The 21,526-nt window shown below is 42.9% G+C and overlaps 2 protein-coding genes across 3 annotated transcripts; one reads left to right on the top strand and one right to left on the bottom strand.

Moving 5' to 3' along the window:
• Positions 1-257: 257 nt before the first annotated feature.
• proca (protein C (inactivator of coagulation factors Va and VIIIa), a) lies at positions 258-8,144 on the bottom strand. The gene is made up of 9 exons (XM_021612646.2): positions 7,999-8,144; positions 7,369-7,468; positions 5,147-5,304; positions 5,028-5,052; positions 4,582-4,692; positions 4,165-4,305; positions 1,710-1,828; positions 1,241-1,358; positions 258-947 (listed from the first exon to the last, which is right to left on the bottom strand). Exons 2-9 carry the CDS (start codon positions 7,436-7,438, stop codon positions 400-402), a joined length of 1,290 nt encoding a protein of 429 aa, XP_021468321.1. The 5' UTR covers positions 7,439-7,468; positions 7,999-8,144; the 3' UTR covers positions 258-399.
• Positions 8,145-12,044: 3,900 nt separating this feature from the next.
• LOC110529956 (adiponectin-like) lies at positions 12,045-18,221 on the top strand. 2 transcript variants are annotated; one of them, XM_036985502.1, is made up of 4 exons: positions 12,045-13,176; positions 15,809-16,717; positions 16,871-16,951; positions 17,093-18,221. In XM_036985502.1, the coding sequence occupies exons 2-4, from the start codon at positions 16,588-16,590 to the stop codon at positions 17,986-17,988; spliced, it is 1,107 nt and encodes a 368-aa protein (XP_036841397.1). In that variant the 5' UTR covers positions 12,045-13,176; positions 15,809-16,587; the 3' UTR covers positions 17,989-18,221. The 2 variants fall into 2 exon arrangements, with proteins under 2 accessions (XP_036841397.1, XP_036841396.1); XM_036985501.1 differs by having other exon boundaries at positions 12,045-16,717.
• The last annotated feature ends 3,305 nt before the right edge of the window (positions 18,222-21,526 follow it).

The raw sequence follows: 21,526 nt of genomic DNA, 5'->3' as shown, positions 1-21,526 counted from the left end.
ACTGCAGATCCTGGTTTGATTCCAGGCTGTATCACAACTGGCTGTGATAGGGGGTCCCATAGTGCACAATTGGCCCAGCAATGTTAGACTTTAGCTGGAGTAGGCCGTCTTCTTAAATAAGAATTTGTTCTTAACTGAATTGCCTAGTTAAATAAAATAAAACATGTGAATTATACCAAAGGCCAGTATTCTACTGTACCTTTGTTTGTAAAGATGACAAAATAACAAATCTGCCAAGTAACATTAAAGAAAAACTGTGAAACTTGAGAATGTGTTGATTTATTTCACAAAGCATGTTACATATCTATACTGTAGCCGGGTGGATAGACTCAGTAGGGAGGATGGACGGAAGGAATTGGAAGCGTAGAGGGACTTGTCTTAGGGCTCAGTAGCTTTGTCTCACCCCTTCCGCACACTCTCAATCCACTCATTGTAGTTGGACACCTTGGTGTAGATGCCCAGTTTGTCCTCGTCACCACAGCCCTCACCCCAGGACACTAGGCCGATGAGGAACCAGGTATCACGGTACAAGGTGACCATTGGGCCGCCACTGTCGCCCTCGCATGCGTCCTCCCGCCGTCCTAACACACCGGCGCACAGAACATTGCCTGTCACGTTGTTGACCATCTGACGGGCACACAGCTCATGCTCCACCAGCGGCACCTCGATGAAGTTGAGGGCTGAGGTGAAACGCTGGGAGTTCTGCTCCTCCTTGCCCCAACCCGTCACCACTGTGCGTGTGCCGTTGAGGTGGAGCACACCCTGGGCCAGAGCGCGGCTAGGGAGGCATGCCGGGAGGATGTACTCGGAGAAGGAGACAGGAGAGGCCAGGCGCAACAGGGCGATGTCGTTGTCCACCGTGACTTTGTCATAGTTCGGGTGAGAGAAGGTCTTGATCACCGGCACGGTGACTTCGGTGCCCTCCAACTTATAGCGCTCGTAGTCACCTGTTGTTGAAATAGTAGATGAGTGAAAGTTAAATATGGATAATCAGTGATAAAGAGCGGGTTGCAGCAACATAGGATAAAGTGTTTTACAGCCACTGATAAGAAACACTCATTTTCCATTGCAATTGGTTTTAAACTTTTCTTTTGCATGCCCTATTGAACACTAACCTAATCTGGCCATGTATAGGGAGAAGAAGGTGAGAAGGATTGGTCTGCGAAGTGTATAATAATAATTATCATAATAATCAACTCACCTTGTATCGGGTTAGTGATGAAGGTATAATGTGACTTACCCAGTCTGACGCTGAAGCGAAGGCTACTGGTCAGGCAATGGGCTGCGGTGAGGACCCAGTTCTTATCAATTAAGACCCCGCCGCAGTGAAACTTTCCCTTTGCATTCAACACAAGAGCCTAAGACACACACACACACACACACACAAACAACTTTATGAATTTTTAAAGCCGTATTACACTCCTAAATGTATGTTCGTCAGATGTTTTCAGATTTCCGCCGTAGTCTAATGTCAACATGATTCCACATCCCACGTCATTGGTTGTATAGGTCCAGTTAGATGTTTCAACCCCAAATGAATGAAAAAGATAATATTGCCCTGAAAATCTGGAAATGTCTATCTTTTCCCTTTATGGGCTGGGAAGTGGAATCATCTTGACACTAGACTACTTTTGATGTCAGTTGTAGTGCATGGGTACTGAAACAGATTCAATGTATGGGTAGTGTATGGATCAAGGTATGGATGGTACCTGCCAGGGGCTCTCCCCCTTCTTGCCCATTTCTCCCCCTACCAGCCAGGGCAGTAGTCCTTGAATGGGTTTACTGTAGGAGGTCTTGGCCACCAGTATCTGCCCACAGGAGTGGGCACCTAAAGGTAAGAAGGAATGGAGAGAGACTGTACTGTACACTAAAACACAAGCAGTCACACATTAATGTGTCAGTGGAGGCTCCTCAGAGGAGGAAGGGGAGGGCCATCCTCCTGAGTGAATTTCATAAAGATTTAAAAAGTTAAAAAACGTTTCAAAAGTTATAATTTTTAGATAAAACTATACTAAATATAACAATAAAAAAAATATATAACTTTCAGTTTCACTTTCTTAGCTAGCAAATAGTTTAGCCTACTGAAACACCCTGCTCAAACAGAGCTATGTTAGCTAGCTGGCTATAACACATTATTTTTGTTGTTGTATTTTTCACCCCTTTTTTCTCCCCAATTGGTAGGAGTTACAGTCTTGTCTCGCCGCTACAACTCCTGCACGGACTCAGGAGAGGCGAAGGTCAAGAGCCATGCATCCTCCAAAACACAACCCCATACTGCTTCTTGACACAATGCCCATCCAACCCAGAAGCCAGCCGCACCAATGTATTGGAGGGAACACCATACACCTGGCGACCGTGTCAGCGTGCACTGTGCCCGGCCCGCCACAGGAGAGCTAGTGCGCGATGAGACAAGGATATCCCTGCCGGCCAAGCCCTCCCTAACCCGGATGACACTTGGGCCTATTGTGCGCCGCCCCATGGGCCTCCCGGTCGCTGCCGGCTGCGACACAGCCTGGACTCGAACCAAGAATCTCTAGTGGCACAGCTAGAGTAGATGTAGATGCCCAGTTTGTCCTCGTTACTGACTGTAGACCACTGCGCCACTACAGAAGGCCCTGGCTATGACTTTTCAACACAACACTAGAACTCTTCCAACTCAAGGTAAGATTTTGGTATTACTAATTTATTGCCACCGGGCCCACTGGTGTAACTGCTTACTGACTGTACACCGTAACGTTACTGCATGAATGCAGCGGCCTAATATGGCGACAACGATGTAGGCTGTGTGTAGCGGTTTGGCTTGGAAAGTTTTTTTTGCCTGGTCACATACAGCTGATGTGTTGTGCATTGAGGTCCACAAGCAAAGGGAAGAGGTGAGAGGAGGAGAGTGCATATATGCGAGAAGGAATACAACGTGCCTGCTATGAAAGTGAACTGTGTTTACACGTGATCAGGGGTGTATTCATTCCGCCGATTCTGTTGAAAAAGTTTCTTAAACGCAAGCAAATGGAACAAAACAGGGATAAACATACCTGAATTTGTCCAATAGAAAATTGTTTGCAACTGTTGGACTAATGATTACACCCTATATCAGCTAGGTGCAGGCAAGAGTGTGCAAGGCGGTATTGAATGTCACTGTGTGCCATGTATCACTGTTACCTCAAATTTGTCTCTCGACCTGTGGGCACCTATGTTGTAAACTTTCATTCATAGGCTAGGGTGTAGCAACCATGATGGGTATAGGGAAAATTGTAGTATCAGGTAGTAGCCTAAACCTATCGCTGTCACATTGAACTGGGTGACTAGAGTATGAATGAGAGTCATCCAATATGCTGTAATAGAAATAAGGCCATTTTGTCCACCCTTTAATGTCACTGACCCCCACTGGTGTGTGTGATTTATTTTAGAATGCATTGTTTTGAATTATAAACTGGGTGGGTCGAGCCCTGAATGCTGATTGGCTGACAGCTGTGGTATATCAGACCACAGGCATGACAAAACAGTTATTTTTACTGCTCGAATTACGTTGGTAAACAGGTTATAATAGCAATAAGGCTCCTCTGGGATTTGTGATAAGGCACTCCGCATTGCGTCGTGCTAGAGGACAGCCCTTAGCCGTGGTATATTGGCCATATACCACACCCCCCCGTTCCTTATTGCTTAATTATAATGACCCAACCGAAGCACGTGGGTGGGTTGTTCACTTTGATGCCTCGCTCAATTAGAACGTATCTCTATTTTCATTTATTTGGGCACCGTAGACACACAAAACACAAAACATTTTGTCATTATGAACTTTTTTTTTGCTCAAATTGAAGAGGTATCTAAGGGTTGAGGCGTTACCATACATGCTAAATTAGACCAATTTATCCACACAACACAACATAGCTGTCAGCAAAGATGGAAACACAACATCGCTGTCCCATCCTTTCCACCTGTCTCATTCTGCTTTCTCCACCAGCTCGAGTTTTTAGTTTAAGACACACATGGATGAACATTTCCAAAACACTGTGTACTCTTGTACACATTTTTACAACACATACTTACAAGTTAGACAATCCCCTACATAAATGTTATCCCGTTTGAGGAGAATTCCCTGTACCACAGAAAAGAGCCAGGCATAGCCAGGATTGTTTCTAAACAGGGCCCCAGAGTAATTCTTACCTTCGGGGACACAGTGTCTAGAGTTTTGGTGGAGACGGTATCCCTGGACACAGCTGCACGTACGCCTCAGGCCATCCTTGTGGTTTTGGCACTCATGGTCACAACCACCGTTGGCTATTGCACAATTAGTGGCTGTGCTAGCTAAACACAACAGACCGTATCAAAGCCAAAACACAAAGAAGCACTGACACAAGGAACAGAACCAGAACCAGAGACGTAACAAGTACTCTCCCAGACAAAACACACAAATCAGAAAAGATGTTTCACATCACAGACATGACAAACACATGTTAATGTTTGTTTCTCATATATTAGAAAACAGAAAGTTGATCACAGAAAAAGCTACACAACAAACACTCAAAAGTCAAGAACATCGCAGGTGCAAACGTATAAAACACAGCGGTGTCAGGGGCTCACGTTGGTCGCAGTCTTTTCCCTCAAATCCTAGATTGCAGCGGCAGGCATAGGACTGGTAGAGGTCCACACAGGTCCCATTCACACATGGGTTTGAAATGCACTGATTTCCATCTAAGATACACACCAAAGACAGATGTAACCCTGAACAAAAGCAGCCCAAACAACATGGCAACATTTTCTCTCCATCACAGGACAGAAGCTTTGTACGCTGTGTCTGAGAGGTACAGTACATTGACACAGGGAGACCGACAGTGAAGCTGTTTTGGTAGAAAACATTTGCTTGTAGTTTAAACATTGTGTAGATAGATATCTGTTTGTTCATTCAACTGATTCCCGAATATACATGTTTGCCAATGTCCTTACAAAGTGTACAACATAAATAGTATAAAATGCAAGGCAGTTAGAAGGATATATGAGTCTATTCGGAAACAAAAGACTTCACTGACCTGTATAAACCGTCCAGAATTCCAACTGAAAAGTAGTAGAAAACTGTCAATGTCTATTATTCCTTACAGAAATGGTATACTCAAAAACGTAACATGTAATTGAATTAAAAACAGCTTACCGTGGCTTCCCTGGCTATGAAAATCTCCCTTGCCTCCTCAAACTCACATCTCTCCTCCAGGCATTCCCGCTCCATCGATGGAGGCTTCAGTTCCTCCAGGAAGGTGTTGGCCCTTTTGGAGCGCAGAAGCATGTGGGCCTCAGGACCACTGGAAAACACTGACCAACAAAACCAGGTATGTTCATAACAGGGAGGGACTACCAGGGAGGGACTACCATGTACCAGTGGTAAGCTGTCTCAGGATGGTAAGTTGGTGGTTGAATATATCCCTCTAGTGGTGTGGGGGCTGTGCTTTGGCAAAGTGGGTGGGGTTATATCCTTCCTGTTTGGCCCTGTCCGGGTGTGTCCTCGGATGGGGCCACAGTGTCTCCTGACCCATCCTGTCTCAGCCTCCAGTATTTATGCTGCAGTAGTTTATGTGTCGGGGGGCTAGGGTCAGTTTGTTATATCTGGAGTACTTCTCCTGTCCTATTCAGTGTCCTGTGTGAATCTAAGTGTGCGTTCTCTAATTCTCTCCTTCTCTCTTTCTTTCTCTCTCTCGGAGGACCTGAGCCCTAGGACCATGCCCCAGGACTACCTGACATGATGACTCCTTGCTGTCCCCAGTTCACCTGGCCGTGCTGCTGCTCCAGTTTCAACTGTTCTGCCTTATTATTATTCGACCATGCTGGTCATTTATGAACATTTGAACATCTTGGCCATGTTCTGTTATAATCTCCACCCGGCACAGCCAAAAGAGGACTGGCCATCCCACATATGCTCTCTCTAATTCTCTCTTTCTTTCTCTCCCTCGGAGGACCTGAGCCCTAGGACCATGCCCCAGGAATACCTGACATGATGACTCCTTGCTGTCCCCAGTCCACCTGACTGTGCTGCTGCTCCAGTTTCAACTGTTCTGCCTTATTATTATTCGACCATGCTGGTCATTTATGAACATTTGAACATCTTGGCCATGTTCTGTTATAATCTCCACCCGGCACAGCCAGAAGAGGACTGGCCACCCCACATAGCCTGGTTCCTCTCTAGGTTTCTTCCTAGGTTTTGGCCTTTCTAGGGAGTTTTTCCTAGCCACCGTGCTTCTACACCTGCATTGCTTGCTGTTTGGGGTTTTAGGCTGGGTTTCTGTACAGCACTTTGAGATATCAGCTGATGTACGAAGGGCTATATAAATACATTTGATTTGATTTGATTTGTGTAAAGTACTTAAGTAAAAATACTTTAAAGCACAACTTAAGTAGATTTTTTGGGGTATCTGTACTATACTTTACTATTTAGATTTTTGACAACTACTTTTACTTCACTACATTCCTAAAGAAAATAATGTACTTTTTACTCCATACATTTACCCTTACACCCAAAATACTTGTTACATTTTAACAGGAAAATGGTCCAATTTATCCACTTAAAAAGAAAACATCCCTGGTCATCCCTACTGCCTCTGATCTGGTGGACTCACTAAACACAAATGCTTCATTTTAAAAATAATGTCTGACTGTTGGAGTGTGCCCCTGGCTATCAGTAAAAAAAAATAAAACACAAGAAAATGTGCCTTCTGGTGTGCACACCATAAGGAATTTGAAATTATTCACAGTTTTACTTTTGATACTTTATATTTTATATATATTTGAGCAATTCCATTTACTTTTAATACTTAAGTATATTTAAAACCAAATACTTTTAGACTTTTACTCAAGTAGTATTTCAATGAGTGACTTTCACTTTTACTTGAGTCATTTTCTATGAAGGTTTCTTTACTTTTACTACAGTATGACATTTGGGTACTTTTTCCCACCACTGCCATGTACTTGTCCAATATGAAACTTTCATTTTTGCTTTGCATTGCCATTGGCAACTTCTATTAGACCTCAATGAACTGTCTTGTAAGGTTAGAATGTTATTCAATGTGCTTGTGCAACATGGCACACAAGCTTTCAGGAAATGTAACTCTTTAAGCACCAGAACTGTGCATTGTTGTAGTCCTGTGATATTTGGAATTACAACACCTTTGCTATCTACACACAACCCAATCACTGGTTTCTCCTATTGCACATGCAGTACTATTATATACTATATAGAAACATGACAAAAATACATAAACATTTTGCAGTGTTTGTCCGTACAGCTGTGACCTTACAGGCGATTGCATCATATTGGTGGTGGACAATATGTTTAATGCCATTGAAAAACGTGCTACTGGGTCTTCAGATTATACATTTTTTTACCTGATGTGCTGAGAGCTGAAGCCGACCACAAAGCGAGAGCCACAGTCACACAGAGGAAAAGCTCGCCCATGATGTCTACAGAACCTGCAGCCAATGGAAACTGTCCACAGGGAACACATTTGTGAATGGTAGCATAGAGATGTATGTTTACGTTAATCTGATGTTCACACAGTAGCTGTACACTCAGTATTTATTAACAAGTTCTATTGGTATGAGATCTATATCTTCATTAAACCACATTAATTACTGCTAAATAAAAATAGAGGTCCCATACCAAACTCAATTATCTCCACTTCAATGTTTTTCTTTAAGACACAGAGATTCAAATATTAGTGATGTATAGAGAAACACAAACTGGTGTGCTAATTCCCTATGCTTTGGGTTACTTCGGTTGCATCTTTCCTCATGCAACGTTTATAAAGATATGACTAGCGACTGTGGAATCTCCACAAACATGGCCCTATCCAAATGATAGGAGGAGGGACACATGCCCATAGAGTGAATTAGCATTGACTCATGACCTTGCCATCAACTAATAAAAACATATCATTGATCAAACCAGACAATTTTCAGATGAAAAAGAGAAGTGCCAAAACAAAGCATTCATTAAAATATATATTTTTTACTCACATCTTCAGAAACAAGGCCGGGACAGGACTGACGGGATGTGCTGTTTAAACTGTGTTAATGACTAACTACAGATGTTTACTGTGAGTCCACAGTCTGTGTTACTAATGTCCAGCTCAGTCAGTGTTCCCTAACACAATACTCACCTCCCATTCTAACATGAGCACGCACAAATGAGCAAAAGCACACGCAAGCCACACATGAATACACATTAATTATGGTCATACACATAAAATCAAATGTTGTCATTAATATGTACATACATCTTGTTATATAATGTACTAAATTCTGTTAAATCATTCATAGTTATTAAGTAAGAAACATGTAAGAGATACATGACAAAATAGTACAAACAAGCATGCTCCCTGCTCATAATACTTTATGTATGTAATTATAGATGTTTATGAGCAGCTATTAGCAACTCTGTTGTTGATAGTGCATTATGCATAGCTCATAAGGCATTGTGAATGTGCTTATAATGCATAATGGAGAAGGAATTCATATGAAGGGTTACCAATACCTTCAAAAAATTCTGTTAAGTTGGGTCAAAAGTGGATAACGATGCTACAAACTCAAATCATCCCTGTCCATGAAAGGCATGAAGATATGAATGATTGCCACGACTTCCCTCTCTTTGTCCGGGCGGTGTTCGGCGGTCGATGTCACCGGCCTTCTAGCCAACACTGATCCATTTTTCATTTTCCATTGGTTTTGTCTTGTCTTCCTTCACACCTGGTTCCAATCCCATCAATTACATGTTGTGTATTTAACCCTCTGATTCCCCTCATGTCCTTGTCGGAGATTGTTTGATTGTATGTGATGTGCCTGTATTATGTTGGTGTGCAACGGGTTTTGTACCCACTTTTGTTATTTTGTACATTTCATTTTTTTTTTTGTTTTATCAACATTTATTAAACACACTCCGTTTTTACCAAGTTCGTTCTCCTGCGCTTGACTTCCCTGCCACCAACACACACCCTTTACAATGATAACTCAAATTTTTCAATTATGTAACACACACTCCCATGCAAATTCACAACTCAGAAAGAGGGAAGGCATCAAATAGCCTCCTTAAAATACTACTGTCCTTCTCAACACAAAAGCTTAGGAAGCCTCAATTTAAAGCTCAAAGTACTTGAAACTTAAACACATAGGACTAGATATAGACGAACAATAGAGCACAGAGAAAAGCATGAATAAATGTGTGCGCACACGCGCATCCACACACATACATACGAGTACACACACACATAGACATACTACACCTTCGATATACTGTTGAAATGGCACAAAGATGAGAAAGAGCAGAGGGTACTAGAAACCAGAGGCACATTGACAACAACACATCACCTTCGGTTGGCCTGTATTTGTGTCTGAGAGCGTGGAAATGAGGCCAGTTATTGGGGTTAGCCATTCATCCTCCATTATCCTCATTGTGCTTGAGCCTTGTTTCTATGGCTCAGGTTTCTGTTGTATCCACACTGTTGATTTATTACAGAACCGGCCTGGATAATAGAGTTCTGCGGGGGGAACAAAGGTGTTTGGAGCAAAGGTTGCGGTTATTCCCCAGGACACTATGGGTACAGAACTGGCCGTCCCGCTAGGCGGTCCCCCACGCGTAACAGGGTCAGGGGTTTGTTTCGGTCGCTAGGGGCCTGTTTTGTGTCCCAGACCAGTTTACCGGTCCACCCTAATCCTCTTTCCCTGAAACATGTGAGAAGCACAGTCATCATTGGTGGGGCTTCATTCGTACCCACAAAATGTGAATGCGCAGATTTGATCGTAAAGACATACAGTATATCACAAAAGTGAGTACACCCCTCACATTTTTGTCAATATTTGAGTATATTTTTTCATGTGACAACACTGAAGAAATGACACTTTGCTACAATGTAAAGTAGTGAGTGTACAGCTTGTATAACAGTGTAAATTTGCTGTCCCCTCAAAATAACTCAACACACAGCCATTAATGTCTAAACCGCTGGCAACAAAAGTGAGTACACCCCTAAGTGAAAATGTCCAAAATGGGCCCAATTAGCCATTTTCCCTCCCCGGTGTCATGTGACTCGTTAGTGTTACAAGGTCTTAGGTGTGAATGGGGAGCAGGTGTGTTAAATTTGGTGTCATTGCTCTCACACTCCTTCATACTGAATGGTCACTGGAAGTTCAACATGGCACCTCATGGCAAAGAACTCTCTGAGGATCTGAAAAAAATAATTGTTGCTCTACATAAAGATGGCCTGGGCTATAAGAAGATTGCCAAGACCCTGAAACTGAGCTGCAGCACGGTGGCCAAGACCATACAGCGGTTTAACTGGACAGGTTCCACTCAGAACAGGCCTCGCCATGGTCGACCAAAGAAGTTGAGTGCACGTGCTCAGTGTCATATCCAGAGGTTGTCTTTGGGAAATGGACGTATGAGTGCTGCCAGCATTGCTGCAGAGGTTGAAGGGGTGGGGGGTCTGCCTGTCAGTGCTCAGACCATACGCCGTACACTGCATCAAATTGGTCTGCATGGCTGTCGTCCCAGAAGGAAGCCTCTTCAAAAGATGATGCACAAGAGAGCCCACAAACAGTTTGCTGAAGACAAGCAGACTAAGGACATGGATTACTGGAACCATGTCCTGTGGTCTGATGAGACCAAGATAAACTTATTTGGTTCAGATGTTATTTGGTTCAGATATTTGGTTCAGGTGTCAAGCGTGTGTGATGGAAACCAGGTGAAGAGCACAAAGACAAGTGTGTCTTGCCTACAGTCAAGCATGGTGGTGGGAGTGTCATGGTCTGGGGCTGCATGAGTGCTGCTGGCACTGGGGAGCTATAGTTCATTGAGGGAACCATGAATGCCAACATGTACTGTGACATACTGAAGCAGATCATGACCCCCTCCCTTTTGGAGACTGGGCCACAGGGTAGTATTCCAACATGATAACGACCGCAAACACACTTCCAAGACGACCACTGCCTTGCTAAAGAAGCTGTGGGTAAAGGTGGTGGACTGGCCAAGCATGTCTCCAGACCTAAACCCTATTGAGCATCTGTGGGGCATCCTCAAACGGAAGGTGGAGGAGTGCAAGGTCTCTAACATCCACCAGCTCCGTGATGTCGTCATGGAGGAGTGGAAGAGGACTCCAGTGGCAACCTGTGAAGCTCTGGTGAACTCCATGCCCAAGAGGCTTAAGGCAGTGCTGGAAAATGAAGTTGGCCACACAAAATATTGACACTTTGGGCCCAATTTGGACATTTTCACTTAGCGGTGTACTCACTTTTGTTGCCAGTGGTTTAGACATTAATGGCTGTGTGTTGAGTTATTTTGAAGGGACAGCTTATTCAAGCTGTACACACTACTTTACATTGTAGCAAAGTGTGATTTCTTCAGTGTTGTCACATGAAAAGATATACTCAAATATTTACAAAAATGTGAGGGGTGTACTCACTTTTGTGATATTCTGTAAATCCTCAACTCATGAAATACATGATTTACTTTGACTTAATATATTAAAGCTGCAATTATGTTACTTTTTTCATGACACAACAAAATTCACATAGAAATGTGGGTTATAGATATGTCATTCTCATTGTAAGCAAGTTGGTAGATCTGTTCAAGCGGTAGATCTGTTCTATGCGTGTTTGATTTTGCATCTTTTACTTTCGGTTTTGTACACAAGCTTCAAACAGCTGAAAATACTATATTTTTAGTTATTGAAAATATATTTCACTGCGGTTAAGATGGTACAATGATTCTCTACACTATACAGTACTTGCTTGTTTTGTCTGAAACTGAAATGAGGTAAACTATCAGGATTTTAGCAACCAGGAAAAGAGCAGAGCAATTTCTGCATAGTGCATCTTTTATTATGCTTATATGATGGAATTAACATTATTGATGAACATAACATTATTAATCCATACAGACATTTTACAAATAATTGTCACACAAATTCTCTGAACTATTGCCGTTAATTAATTTGCCTTAGGGTCATATTTCTACAAAAGTTTCCTTTTCTCTGAAAAACCCAAAGACAAGACCATGTCACCCTTCTCTTACTTTAAACAAGACTTTAAACAAGACTTCAACATATGCCAAGACCATGTCACCCTTCTCGTACTTTAAACAAGACTTCAACATATGCTTCCTCAATAAAAGTGTGTCAATACAATATTTTATCATATTGGGGGATATTGGAAAATATTACAGACATACCAATGTCTTTGAGCAAGTCCTGGATATAAAATAATTATTATACAAGAGACTCCACACACTGCAATCGCTCCAATGTGGTTTATCAGAGCCTGTATTCATAAAGAATCTCAAGGTATGAGTGCTGATCTCGGATATGGTCACCCCCTGTCAATCCAATCTGATTCATTATGATCTAAAAGGCTAAACAGATCCTAGGTGAGTTATTCTACTCTGAGATTCTTTATGAATATGGGCCCAGGTCTATATTGGGGGGTCCTGACATTTCCTGTTAAGGGCCTACAGCAGTCCAGTCCATAAACAGACACGAGCTGAAATAGGCCAGTGGAGCCGCTTGTGTCTCTGGAGTGCTGGTTACAACAGACCCAGCTGTCTGAAATAGATCTGCTTTCTGTCTGAGCTCCTTATCTCTCCATCAACACCTTCTCTGAAACCTGGTAGAGGTGGAGAGAGAGAGGCAGAGAATGAGAGGGAAAGGGAGATGGGGAGATAGTGGAAAAGGGGAAGAAAGTAGAGGTGATAGAAAAGGAGAGAGAGAAGAGAGAGAGGAAGACTGACATTAAGGGAGAGAAGTGAGAGGTGAGAGGAAAAGGGAAGAGATAGCAAGGTGGAGGGAGTCATGGGACAAGGAATAGGGTGGAATATACTGTAGCAACACGGGTGACGCCTCTCTCTCACTTTTTTTACCCATCTATTGTTTTTATTATAATTCTGTGGACCATGCTGTCGATCGCTAATGAGGTCATCTTACAGGTAGAAGCCCTAGTTACTCTGTCCACAGCACAATGAAGTATCTCTTCCTCCTCCCACCCTCCATTCCTCCCTCCTATCCTTTGTCTGCAGGTCTAGAGGGTGCGAGGTGGACCCAAAGAAGTGTTGTTTTGTGCAAGGCCTATATATTGATCAATGCTTCTGTCCTGCTCATCATTCCACCAGCATCTCTCATCCTGCACATGATGACACAAGACTCCAAAGGAATGGTGAGTGCAACTCTTTAAATTGTGAGTGGGTTCTTTGGGGCTTTTCACACTACTGAGCAGAACTGAGCTGAGCCAAACCAAGTTGTACTGAGTTGGCCTAGTTGTATACATCTACCACAGTTGCTGGAACTTTGCTGAAAAGGACCATGTAAAAATGAAAGAGTCAGCACAGTTTGGTTTGAAATGTAAAGGTAGTGTGAAAAGGATATCTGTGGTGGTTGAAAACCCGCACGGAGCACTCACTGGTAACAGTCTTTTGAAAAATGGAAAACTTCAAAAGACCAGTGAGTCAAGGCTGTTGGTTAGGACCGTTGATCGTTTGGGCTGTTCTTGTACGAGTATTGACCAATGGGATTGGTGAGTCGTGAATGATGGATGAGTGGTACAATTGATGTGTTGATAAGTGTTTTGGTGATTGATGTGTTATTGGTTGGTAGGGATTGCGTGGTCCTATAGTAAGAAGCAAATTTGTTTTGTTGCATTATCTGTAGTAGATGATAGTCTTCATGGTGAACTTTAATAAATTGGTTAGACATTAGTGTGCAGTGATTGGTAAGGGATTGGTGGATAATTCTCAGGAAACAAGTACATTAGTCACTAATCACTATTATAACTTTGCGATAAACAAAATTAAGTATGTTATAGGTTAACTGAAAACATCCCACTGGGCACACCACATAATTTCAGCATGGAGATTTGGGTAATATTTGGTTGAGACGTTGATCAATGAGATTTCATGCTTTATTCACACAAAAGACAGCCAGAAGTTTGTTGAATTCGAATGTTTTACCACTATGCTTTCAACCATCTTAAAGCACATCCAAATTTCTATGGAAAAACCATGTCTGATTGGTCATCGAAATGTGTTGTCATTGCGGTTTCAACCATTTAAAAACACAACAAAGTTCAAATGGGAATACAATGTCAGATAGATTTACAACAACTTAACGTGTTATCACCATGCTTCATTTAATAGCACAACCAAATGACCTGGATTGCAGTTGAGATTACATCAATGCTGTTCAAGATTCTCAATAGATTACTTTAGCAATTGTGAAGATCTCCACAGACCTGTGACCTTTGCATGCTATCTTGAACATGCACGCTTTCTAGGATTACATAAGAAGACATTTATAGTAATCTTAAAATGTGGCCATGGGTGTGTTGCTCATTTTAAGGTTGAATAAATACTGTCACATTAATTTGTAAGATAGTTTTAACTAAAGTGATTTTGAATTGTTGTCAACGCAACCTAATATCAACATTTGAAGGAGATGTACCTTTTGTGCCCCTGACCTAGTCTGGTCTTTTCAAGTTTGTCTACAGATGAATAATTGATATGTTGGATACATGTCTCCATCTCAACCATAAATCTAAATTAAAGAATAGTACTGAATTAGATTTTTGGCTGAGATAGAGACATGACTCCAACATATAAATTATGAATTTGTAGACAAACTGGAATTAAAGCCAGGCTAAGTCTGAGGCACAGATGGACATTTCCAAGTAGAATATACATCTCCTTCAAATGTTGATATTCGGCTGCATTGACAACCAAACACAATTCAATATCCAGTTTGTCTACAAATTCATAATTGATATGTTGGAGTGGCTACTGACTGGCACAAGTTTTGCCCGAAAAACAATTCTCATCCTAAATGATATCACAAAATGCTTAATGATATGACGTGATTATTGTTTGGATCCCCACCGACCATTCCAAACATTTGGATTCCAAAACTAATATTCCAATGTCCAATCAATTGATGTTAAGGTTTTTAGCAAGAGTCTCTCTTCTGTAACACTCAGACATTCCATTCTCAATACGGCAAAGTCAAATAGAGAAAGTTAACGACCGGCGTTAAGTCATAAAACCGTCCGAGAGTCACGACAATGTCTCCAGCTCAATCAAAATCAAAAGTTCAAGAATATAGGACAAAATCAAATCAAACTTTAAATGCACTTTAAAATAAAGTTTGATTTAGTCCTATTCTTGAACTATTTTTGAGATCTCTCAGTAATCATTCTCATGATACAACATCTGTAGTAGTCAGTGACAAATATCGAAGCTGGGATTGGTTAAAATCCTGGATGAGAGACCAAATGGATAGCTCTAGATAGATCAGCTTTCCAGTAGGAGATGCTGCCCAGCCTATTGTTTTTTTCTTCTGATATAACGTTGAAGATCTGACGTTGTTTCAAAGGTACAAGTTCAACATATTTTATACAAGGTTTGTCTATGTTGAAAATTGGTTACCATGATGACAAAATCCTGTGGTTGAAGTTTCACCCTCAAAAAAACAGTTTACGTTAAGGACTTTTTTCAAATCCAATGTATTTTCCACGTAGATGCCATGTCACAAATTATGTTGAAACAATGTTGATTTAACCAGTTTGTGCCCGATGAGATACCACTGTATTTTTCTTCCCATTTTGTAGCAAAAATAAGTTTTGGGTCATTGTTTGAAGAACTGAAATTGATTAAGTAGTTCTCTTGAATGATTATCATATTAGACAAAAATCATGAAAACAACTGGACATCTGTTTCTCTCTTTCTCTCTCTCTCTCTCTCTCTCTTTCTCTCCCTCCCTCTCTCTCTCTCTGTCTCTCTCTCTCTCTGTCTCTCTCTCAGACTACCAGTCTGCTGGGACTGCTCCTATGCACCACCATCTCCTCTGCGATGCATACTTCACCCACAGGGGGATACAACGAGATGCCCCCTCTCCCGTTCACAGGCTCCCAAGACAGTCCCATCCCCCCTACGGACCTCCACATGTACCCAATGCGATCTGACTACCCTATGCCCACCAACAACCAGAACATGAATGCCCGCAGCGGTCCAATGCCCCCCTCCGACTACCCCAATCCTGGCTTCCCCATGCCACCAAGCACTCACATGAACATGACTGGGAACTGGCGAACTGGGGAACTGCTGGTAGTTGAGGCCGGGTCGGAGCCGGACATGTCGTACTGCCAGACACTTCTGGATGTGCCAGTGCCGCCCCCCATGGACCAGGTGCCCTGGTTCTGTGTCTGCTCCCGCTGCAAGGCCAGCGTGGGACCCAAAGGGGACAGAGGAGACAGGGGCCTGCCAGGTATGTAGAAAGGCATAGAATAGTATACATTTTTATTTCACCTTTATTTTACCAGGTAGTTCCATTAGAAGTAGAAAAAGAGATGTACACTCTCTTAAAATTGTTCATCAGAAATGGATCAAAAACATGTCGTTTTTTCACCCTAATTAGTAGTGTGGACCTTTTCTTTTGGTGTGTAGATGGTGTGTATTTTAGGTCTACACACCATCTAAACTTACTAAACAAATGATATAACTAGCTGCATCCACAGTCTTTGCCTCATTCTCTGTTCTCTTTCTGCCACTCTCAAGCATAGAAATAATATATTAAATACAGTATGTTAGCTAGCCACATATTGTTTACGTCATTGTTCTTAACCCACAAAGGTATTCCAGGAAGTCCTGGTAGAAGAGGACTCACAGGGTTCAGAGGTCGGCCTGGGTTCGTGGGCCGCCAAGGACTGAAGGGTAAGTGATACTTGTCAATTCTGTTAAGACTAAAAAAAAAGCAAAAAAACTGTGGACTGTTCCATGTCTGAGCAATGACAGTAATACAAGCTTGCAGAAAATGATTTGCAACTTCGTTCTCTCTTTCTCTTACTTTCTACCTATTTGTTACAGGTCAGAAGGGTGATGAAAATGAGAAGGGAGAACGTGGGCTAGTGGGTTTCACCGGCACCAAGGGGGCCCGCGGCTTCAAAGGTCAGTCAAACAACAGATGCAGAACATAAACTCATCTCTCCATCATCCAACTTTGGAACTTTAGATCTCATCTATGTGTATGTATGTATGTATGTATGTATGTGTGTATGTGTGTGTGTTGTGCATTTTTGTATGTTTCAGGGGACAAAGGGGACCAGGGTCTGGAGGGTGCACAGGGAGAGATGGGGCCCCAGGGAGCGGAAGGGACCTGTCCTGCGTCCTGTGAAAGTGTTCAGGGCCGTGCAGGACAACCAGGGATACCCGGACCGGCTGGGGCCAGGGGTCTCCCCGGAGTAGCAGGCCCTCCAGGGACTACGGGGACCAAGGGTGAAACAGGGCACATGGGTTCCCCTGGGGTCCCCGGAACGAATGGTGAGAAAGGTGAACTGGGGGCGAAGGGCGAGTGCAACTGCACTAATGGAGCAGACGGGGCAGACGGTCAACAAGGGATCCGTGGGCCCAAGGGAGAGCAAGGTGAGTTGGGCCCTAAGGGTGCTGTGGGTCTCAACGGTAAAAAGGGAGACCAGGGTGACCTCGGTATGACGGGCATTCCCGGGCCATGCTCTCCAGCCATCCAGTCCTCATTCACCGCCGCACTCGGCACAATTTACCCGCTACCGGACAAGCCCGTGCCGTTCACCGAAGTCATCACCAACCAGCAGTTTCATTTCGACCCCATCACAGGCATCTACAGGGCACCAGTGAACGGCACCTATGTCTTCAGCTACCACCTGATGGTGTTCAACAAGGTGCTGAAGGTGGGTCTGTTCCATAATTTCAACTCTATCGTGAAGACCACGGAGCCAGCCCAACTGGGCACTGCTAGCCACCAGGTGGTGCTCCACCTGGTCATGGGCGACCGGGTGTGGCTGCAGGTGAAGGACAACATCACCAACGGCATGTATGCTGACAATGAGAGCAGAAGCACCTTCTCTGGCTTCCTGCTCTACCCCGACTCTTGCGACTTGCCCTTGTTCCGAGACTTTCCTCCAGCAGGCGCTCCAGGTGGGGACGAGGGGAACTATAGTTGGGGGTAGATAGAGGGGCCATCCACCACCCCATCGCCTTAGTCCGTGAGAGTCAGTTACACAGACACAGGTTACATACACATATAATTGGAAGACACACAATCCACACACACATACATTAACAAAGTTCTCGAAGTTAACACCAACAGAGCACCTTCTATAAATCAAAAGCCATCTACAATGGCCTGTTAGCTCTGGGCAGTTTCCTATAACATTAATGAATAAAATTTCCTACAAAACGACCTATTTGTTTGACTGATTTGTTGATTTTAATGAGTGAGAGTGTGCTCATGATTGTATTGCTTAGCAAAATCGCGTATTCTTGCATAGTGCAGATTTAGGATATTTCATTCCTGGAGGTTTGTGACCTCCACGTTCACACATAAGCTCCATATATGAGAACAGAATCTCAGTTAGCTAGTTTGAATTTATCTTCTTTTTGATACAAAAATCCAACTTCATGTCGCTCACATGTTTACGATATTAGCGGTCTGATAATAAGAGCTATATTTTTGGGATTCAACATTAGAGCTATTGTAAAATTTAAAAAAAATAAAAACCTGCATAAGACGGATAATATTTTCGACTGCATGAATACATTTTTCATGTCGTCCACAAGATTTCATTAATGAACAGAGACGGTATGGGTGTAGAGCAGGAGCTGCAACAGGATACGTGTGCTAGCTGTTTTCAAAGTAAAAGCTGTGTGACTATCTGACGTTACCTGACCATCGCTCCAGCTAGCTAGCTGTCGCCAGGTTAGTTATAAATAAGGGCCACCAACAAGCAACGTCAGTTCATTAGCTAGCTAACTAGCCAGCTGCCTTCCTTCAATACTTGGTTGCTTTTCTGACAGACAAGACAGGGAGCTTATATTTAAAGCCACAAAGCATTGAGCTAAAGGCTAAAGCTAGCGAGCTATCATGCCAAACAATTGTGTGTGTGTGTCTGTAGACTGTACACGGCTCGTTCAAGACAATCCAGCCCCAGCTAACAAGGCTTGACATACCAAGTTTTGAGCATCACCCTCTCTCTGTCATGAGGTGAGTACTAAATAAGTATCAACAATTGCTGTAGGTATCTAGCTATATATAGGTGGTTATTCCCTCCACCTAATAATGGCAGAGATGAAAGGAATTCGGATGGATCGTTAAATTGTTCAATCATTCAATTATTCTCAATAATAATTAGTGAGTATAGGTGAGTATATCTGTAGAGGAAAAATAGGTGGGAATACTGAGTATGCCAGCATATGGCCACCAATATACCTGCACCACTGGGTGAGATTGAAGCTGGCAGTGTTGACAGGGACACGACACTTAAAGGCTGAAACAACACTTATGCTATTTCTTGCCTTATGGCTTTGTACAGTGCATTCGGAAAGTATTCCGACCCTTTGACTTTTTCCAGATTTTGCTAAATTACAGCCTTATTCAAAAATTTATTAAATTGCTTTTTTCCTCATCAATCTGCACACAATATCACATAATGGCAAAGCAAAAACAGGTTTTTAGAATTTAAAACAAATTCTTTAAAAAATAAAAATAAATAACGAAATAACACATTTACATAAGCATTCAGACCCTTTACTCAGTACTTTGCAGAAGCACTTTGACAGTGATTACAGCCTCGAGTCTTCTTGGGTATGACACTACAAGCTTGGCATTCCTGTATTTGGGGAGTTTCTCCTATTCTTCTCTGCAGATCCTCTCAAGCTCTGTCAGGTTGGATGGGGAGCGTCGCTGCACAGCTATTTTCAGGTCTCTCAAGAACATTGAGACTTGTCCCGAAGCCGCTCCTGTGTTGTCTTGGTTTTTTGCTTAGGGTCGTTGTGCTGTTGGAAGGTGAACCTTCGCCCCAGTCTGAGGTCCCTTGCGCTCTAGAGCAGGTTTTCGTCAAGAATCTCTCTGCACTTTGCTCTGTTCATCTTTCCCATGATCCTAACTAGTCTCCTAGTCCCCGCCGCTGTCAAACATCCCCACAGCATGTTGCTGCCACCACCATGCTTCACCGTAGGGATGGTACCAGGTTTCCTTCAGACATGACGTTTGGCATTCGGGCCAAAGAGTTAAATCTTGGTTTCATCAGACCAGAGAATCTTGTTTCTTATTGTCTGAAGACCTTTAGACACAATCCAAGCAGGCTGTTATCTTCCTTTTACTGAGGAGTGGCTTCCTTCTGGCCATGATACCATAAATACCTAATTTGTGGAATGCTGCAGAGATGGTTGTCCTTCTGGAAGGTTCTCCCATCAAATCAAAATCAAATTCTTCTTACATCAGCTGATATATCAAAGTGCTGTACAGAAACCCAACCTAAAACCCCAAACAGCAAGCAATGCAGGTGTAGAAGCACGGTGGCTAGGAAAAACTCCATAGAAAGCCCAAAACCTAGGAAGAAAACTAAACAGAACCAGGCCCTCTTCTGGCTGTGCCGGGTGGAGATTATAACAGAACATGGCCAAGATGTTCAACTGTTCATAAATGACCAGCATGGTCAAATAATAGTAAGTGAACAGTGAACAGGTCAGGGTTCCATAGCCGCAGGCAGAACAGTTGAAACTGGAGCAGCAGCACGGCCAGGTGGACTGGGGACAACAAGGAGTCATCATGCCAGGTAGTCCTGAGGCATGGTCCTAGAGCTCAGGTCCTCCGAGAGAGAGAAAGAAAGAGAGAATTAGAGAAGGCATACTTAAATTCACACAGGACACCGGATGAGACAGGAGAAATACTCCAGATATAACAGACACATAAACTACTGCAGCATAAATACTGGAGGATGGGACAGGAGGAACTATAGAGCTCTGTCAGAGTGACCATCGGGTACTTGGTCATCTCCCTGACCAATTCCCTTCTCCCCCGTTTGCTCAGTCTCCCTCGAATGCTCTAGGAAGAGTCTTGGTGTTTCCAAACTTCTTCCATTTAATTAAGAATGATGGAGGCCACTGTGTTCTTGTGGACCTTCAATGTTGCAGAAAGATTTTGGTACCCCTCCCCAGATCGTGCCTCAACATAATCCTGTCTTGGCGCTCTACGGATAATTCCTTCAATCTCATGGCTTGGATTTTGCTCTGCCATTCACTGTCAACTATGGGACTTTACAGTGCCTTGCGAAAGTTTTCGGCCCCCTTGAACTTTGGGTCCTTTTGCCACATTTCAGGCTTCAAACATAAAGATATAAAACTGTATTTTTTTGTGAAGAATCAACAACAAGTGGGACACAATCATGAAGTGGAACGACATTTATTGGATATTTCAAACTTTTTTAACAAATCAAAAACTGAAAAATTGGGCGTGCAAAATTATTCAGCCCCCTTAAGTTAATACTTTGTAGCGCCACCTTTTGCTGCGATTACAGCTGTAAGTCGCTTGGGGTATGTCTATATCAGTTTTGCACATCGAGAGACTGACATTTTTTCCCATTCCTCCTTGCAAAACAGCTCGAGCTCAGTGAGGTTGGATGGAGAGCATTTGTGAACAGCAGTTTTCAGTTCTTTCCACAGATTCTCGATTGGATTCAGGTCTGGACTTTGACTTGGCCATTCTAA

This window comes from Oncorhynchus mykiss, chromosome 8, assembly GCF_013265735.2.
Source record: "Oncorhynchus mykiss isolate Arlee chromosome 8, USDA_OmykA_1.1, whole genome shotgun sequence".
NCBI classification, from domain to species: Eukaryota; Metazoa; Chordata; class Actinopteri; order Salmoniformes; family Salmonidae; genus Oncorhynchus; species Oncorhynchus mykiss.
This window is presented reverse-complemented; position numbering and strand designations above follow the sequence as displayed.

Excerpts from the sequence above, each read along its gene's own strand:
- proca (XM_021612646.2), bottom strand. The coding sequence starts at position 7,438 with ATGGGCGAGCTTTTCCTCTGTGTGACTGTGGCTCTCGCTTTGTGGTCG. Across the intron at positions 4,306-4,581 it reads GGGAAAAGACTGCGACCAAC|CTAGCACAGCCACTAATTGT; the intron begins GTGAGCCCCTGA and ends TGTTGTGTTTAG. Across the intron at positions 948-1,240 it reads TCGCTTCAGCGTCAGACTGG|GTGACTACGAGCGCTATAAG; the intron begins GTAAGTCACATT and ends TTTCAACAACAG.
- LOC110529956 (XM_036985502.1), top strand. The coding sequence starts at position 16,588 with ATGTTAGCTAGCCACATATTGTTTACGTCATTGTTCTTAACCCACAAA. Across the intron at positions 16,718-16,870 it reads GGGCCGCCAAGGACTGAAGG|GTCAGAAGGGTGATGAAAAT; the intron begins GTAAGTGATACT and ends TATTTGTTACAG. Across the intron at positions 16,952-17,092 it reads GGGGGCCCGCGGCTTCAAAG|GGGACAAAGGGGACCAGGGT; the intron begins GTCAGTCAAACA and ends TGTATGTTTCAG.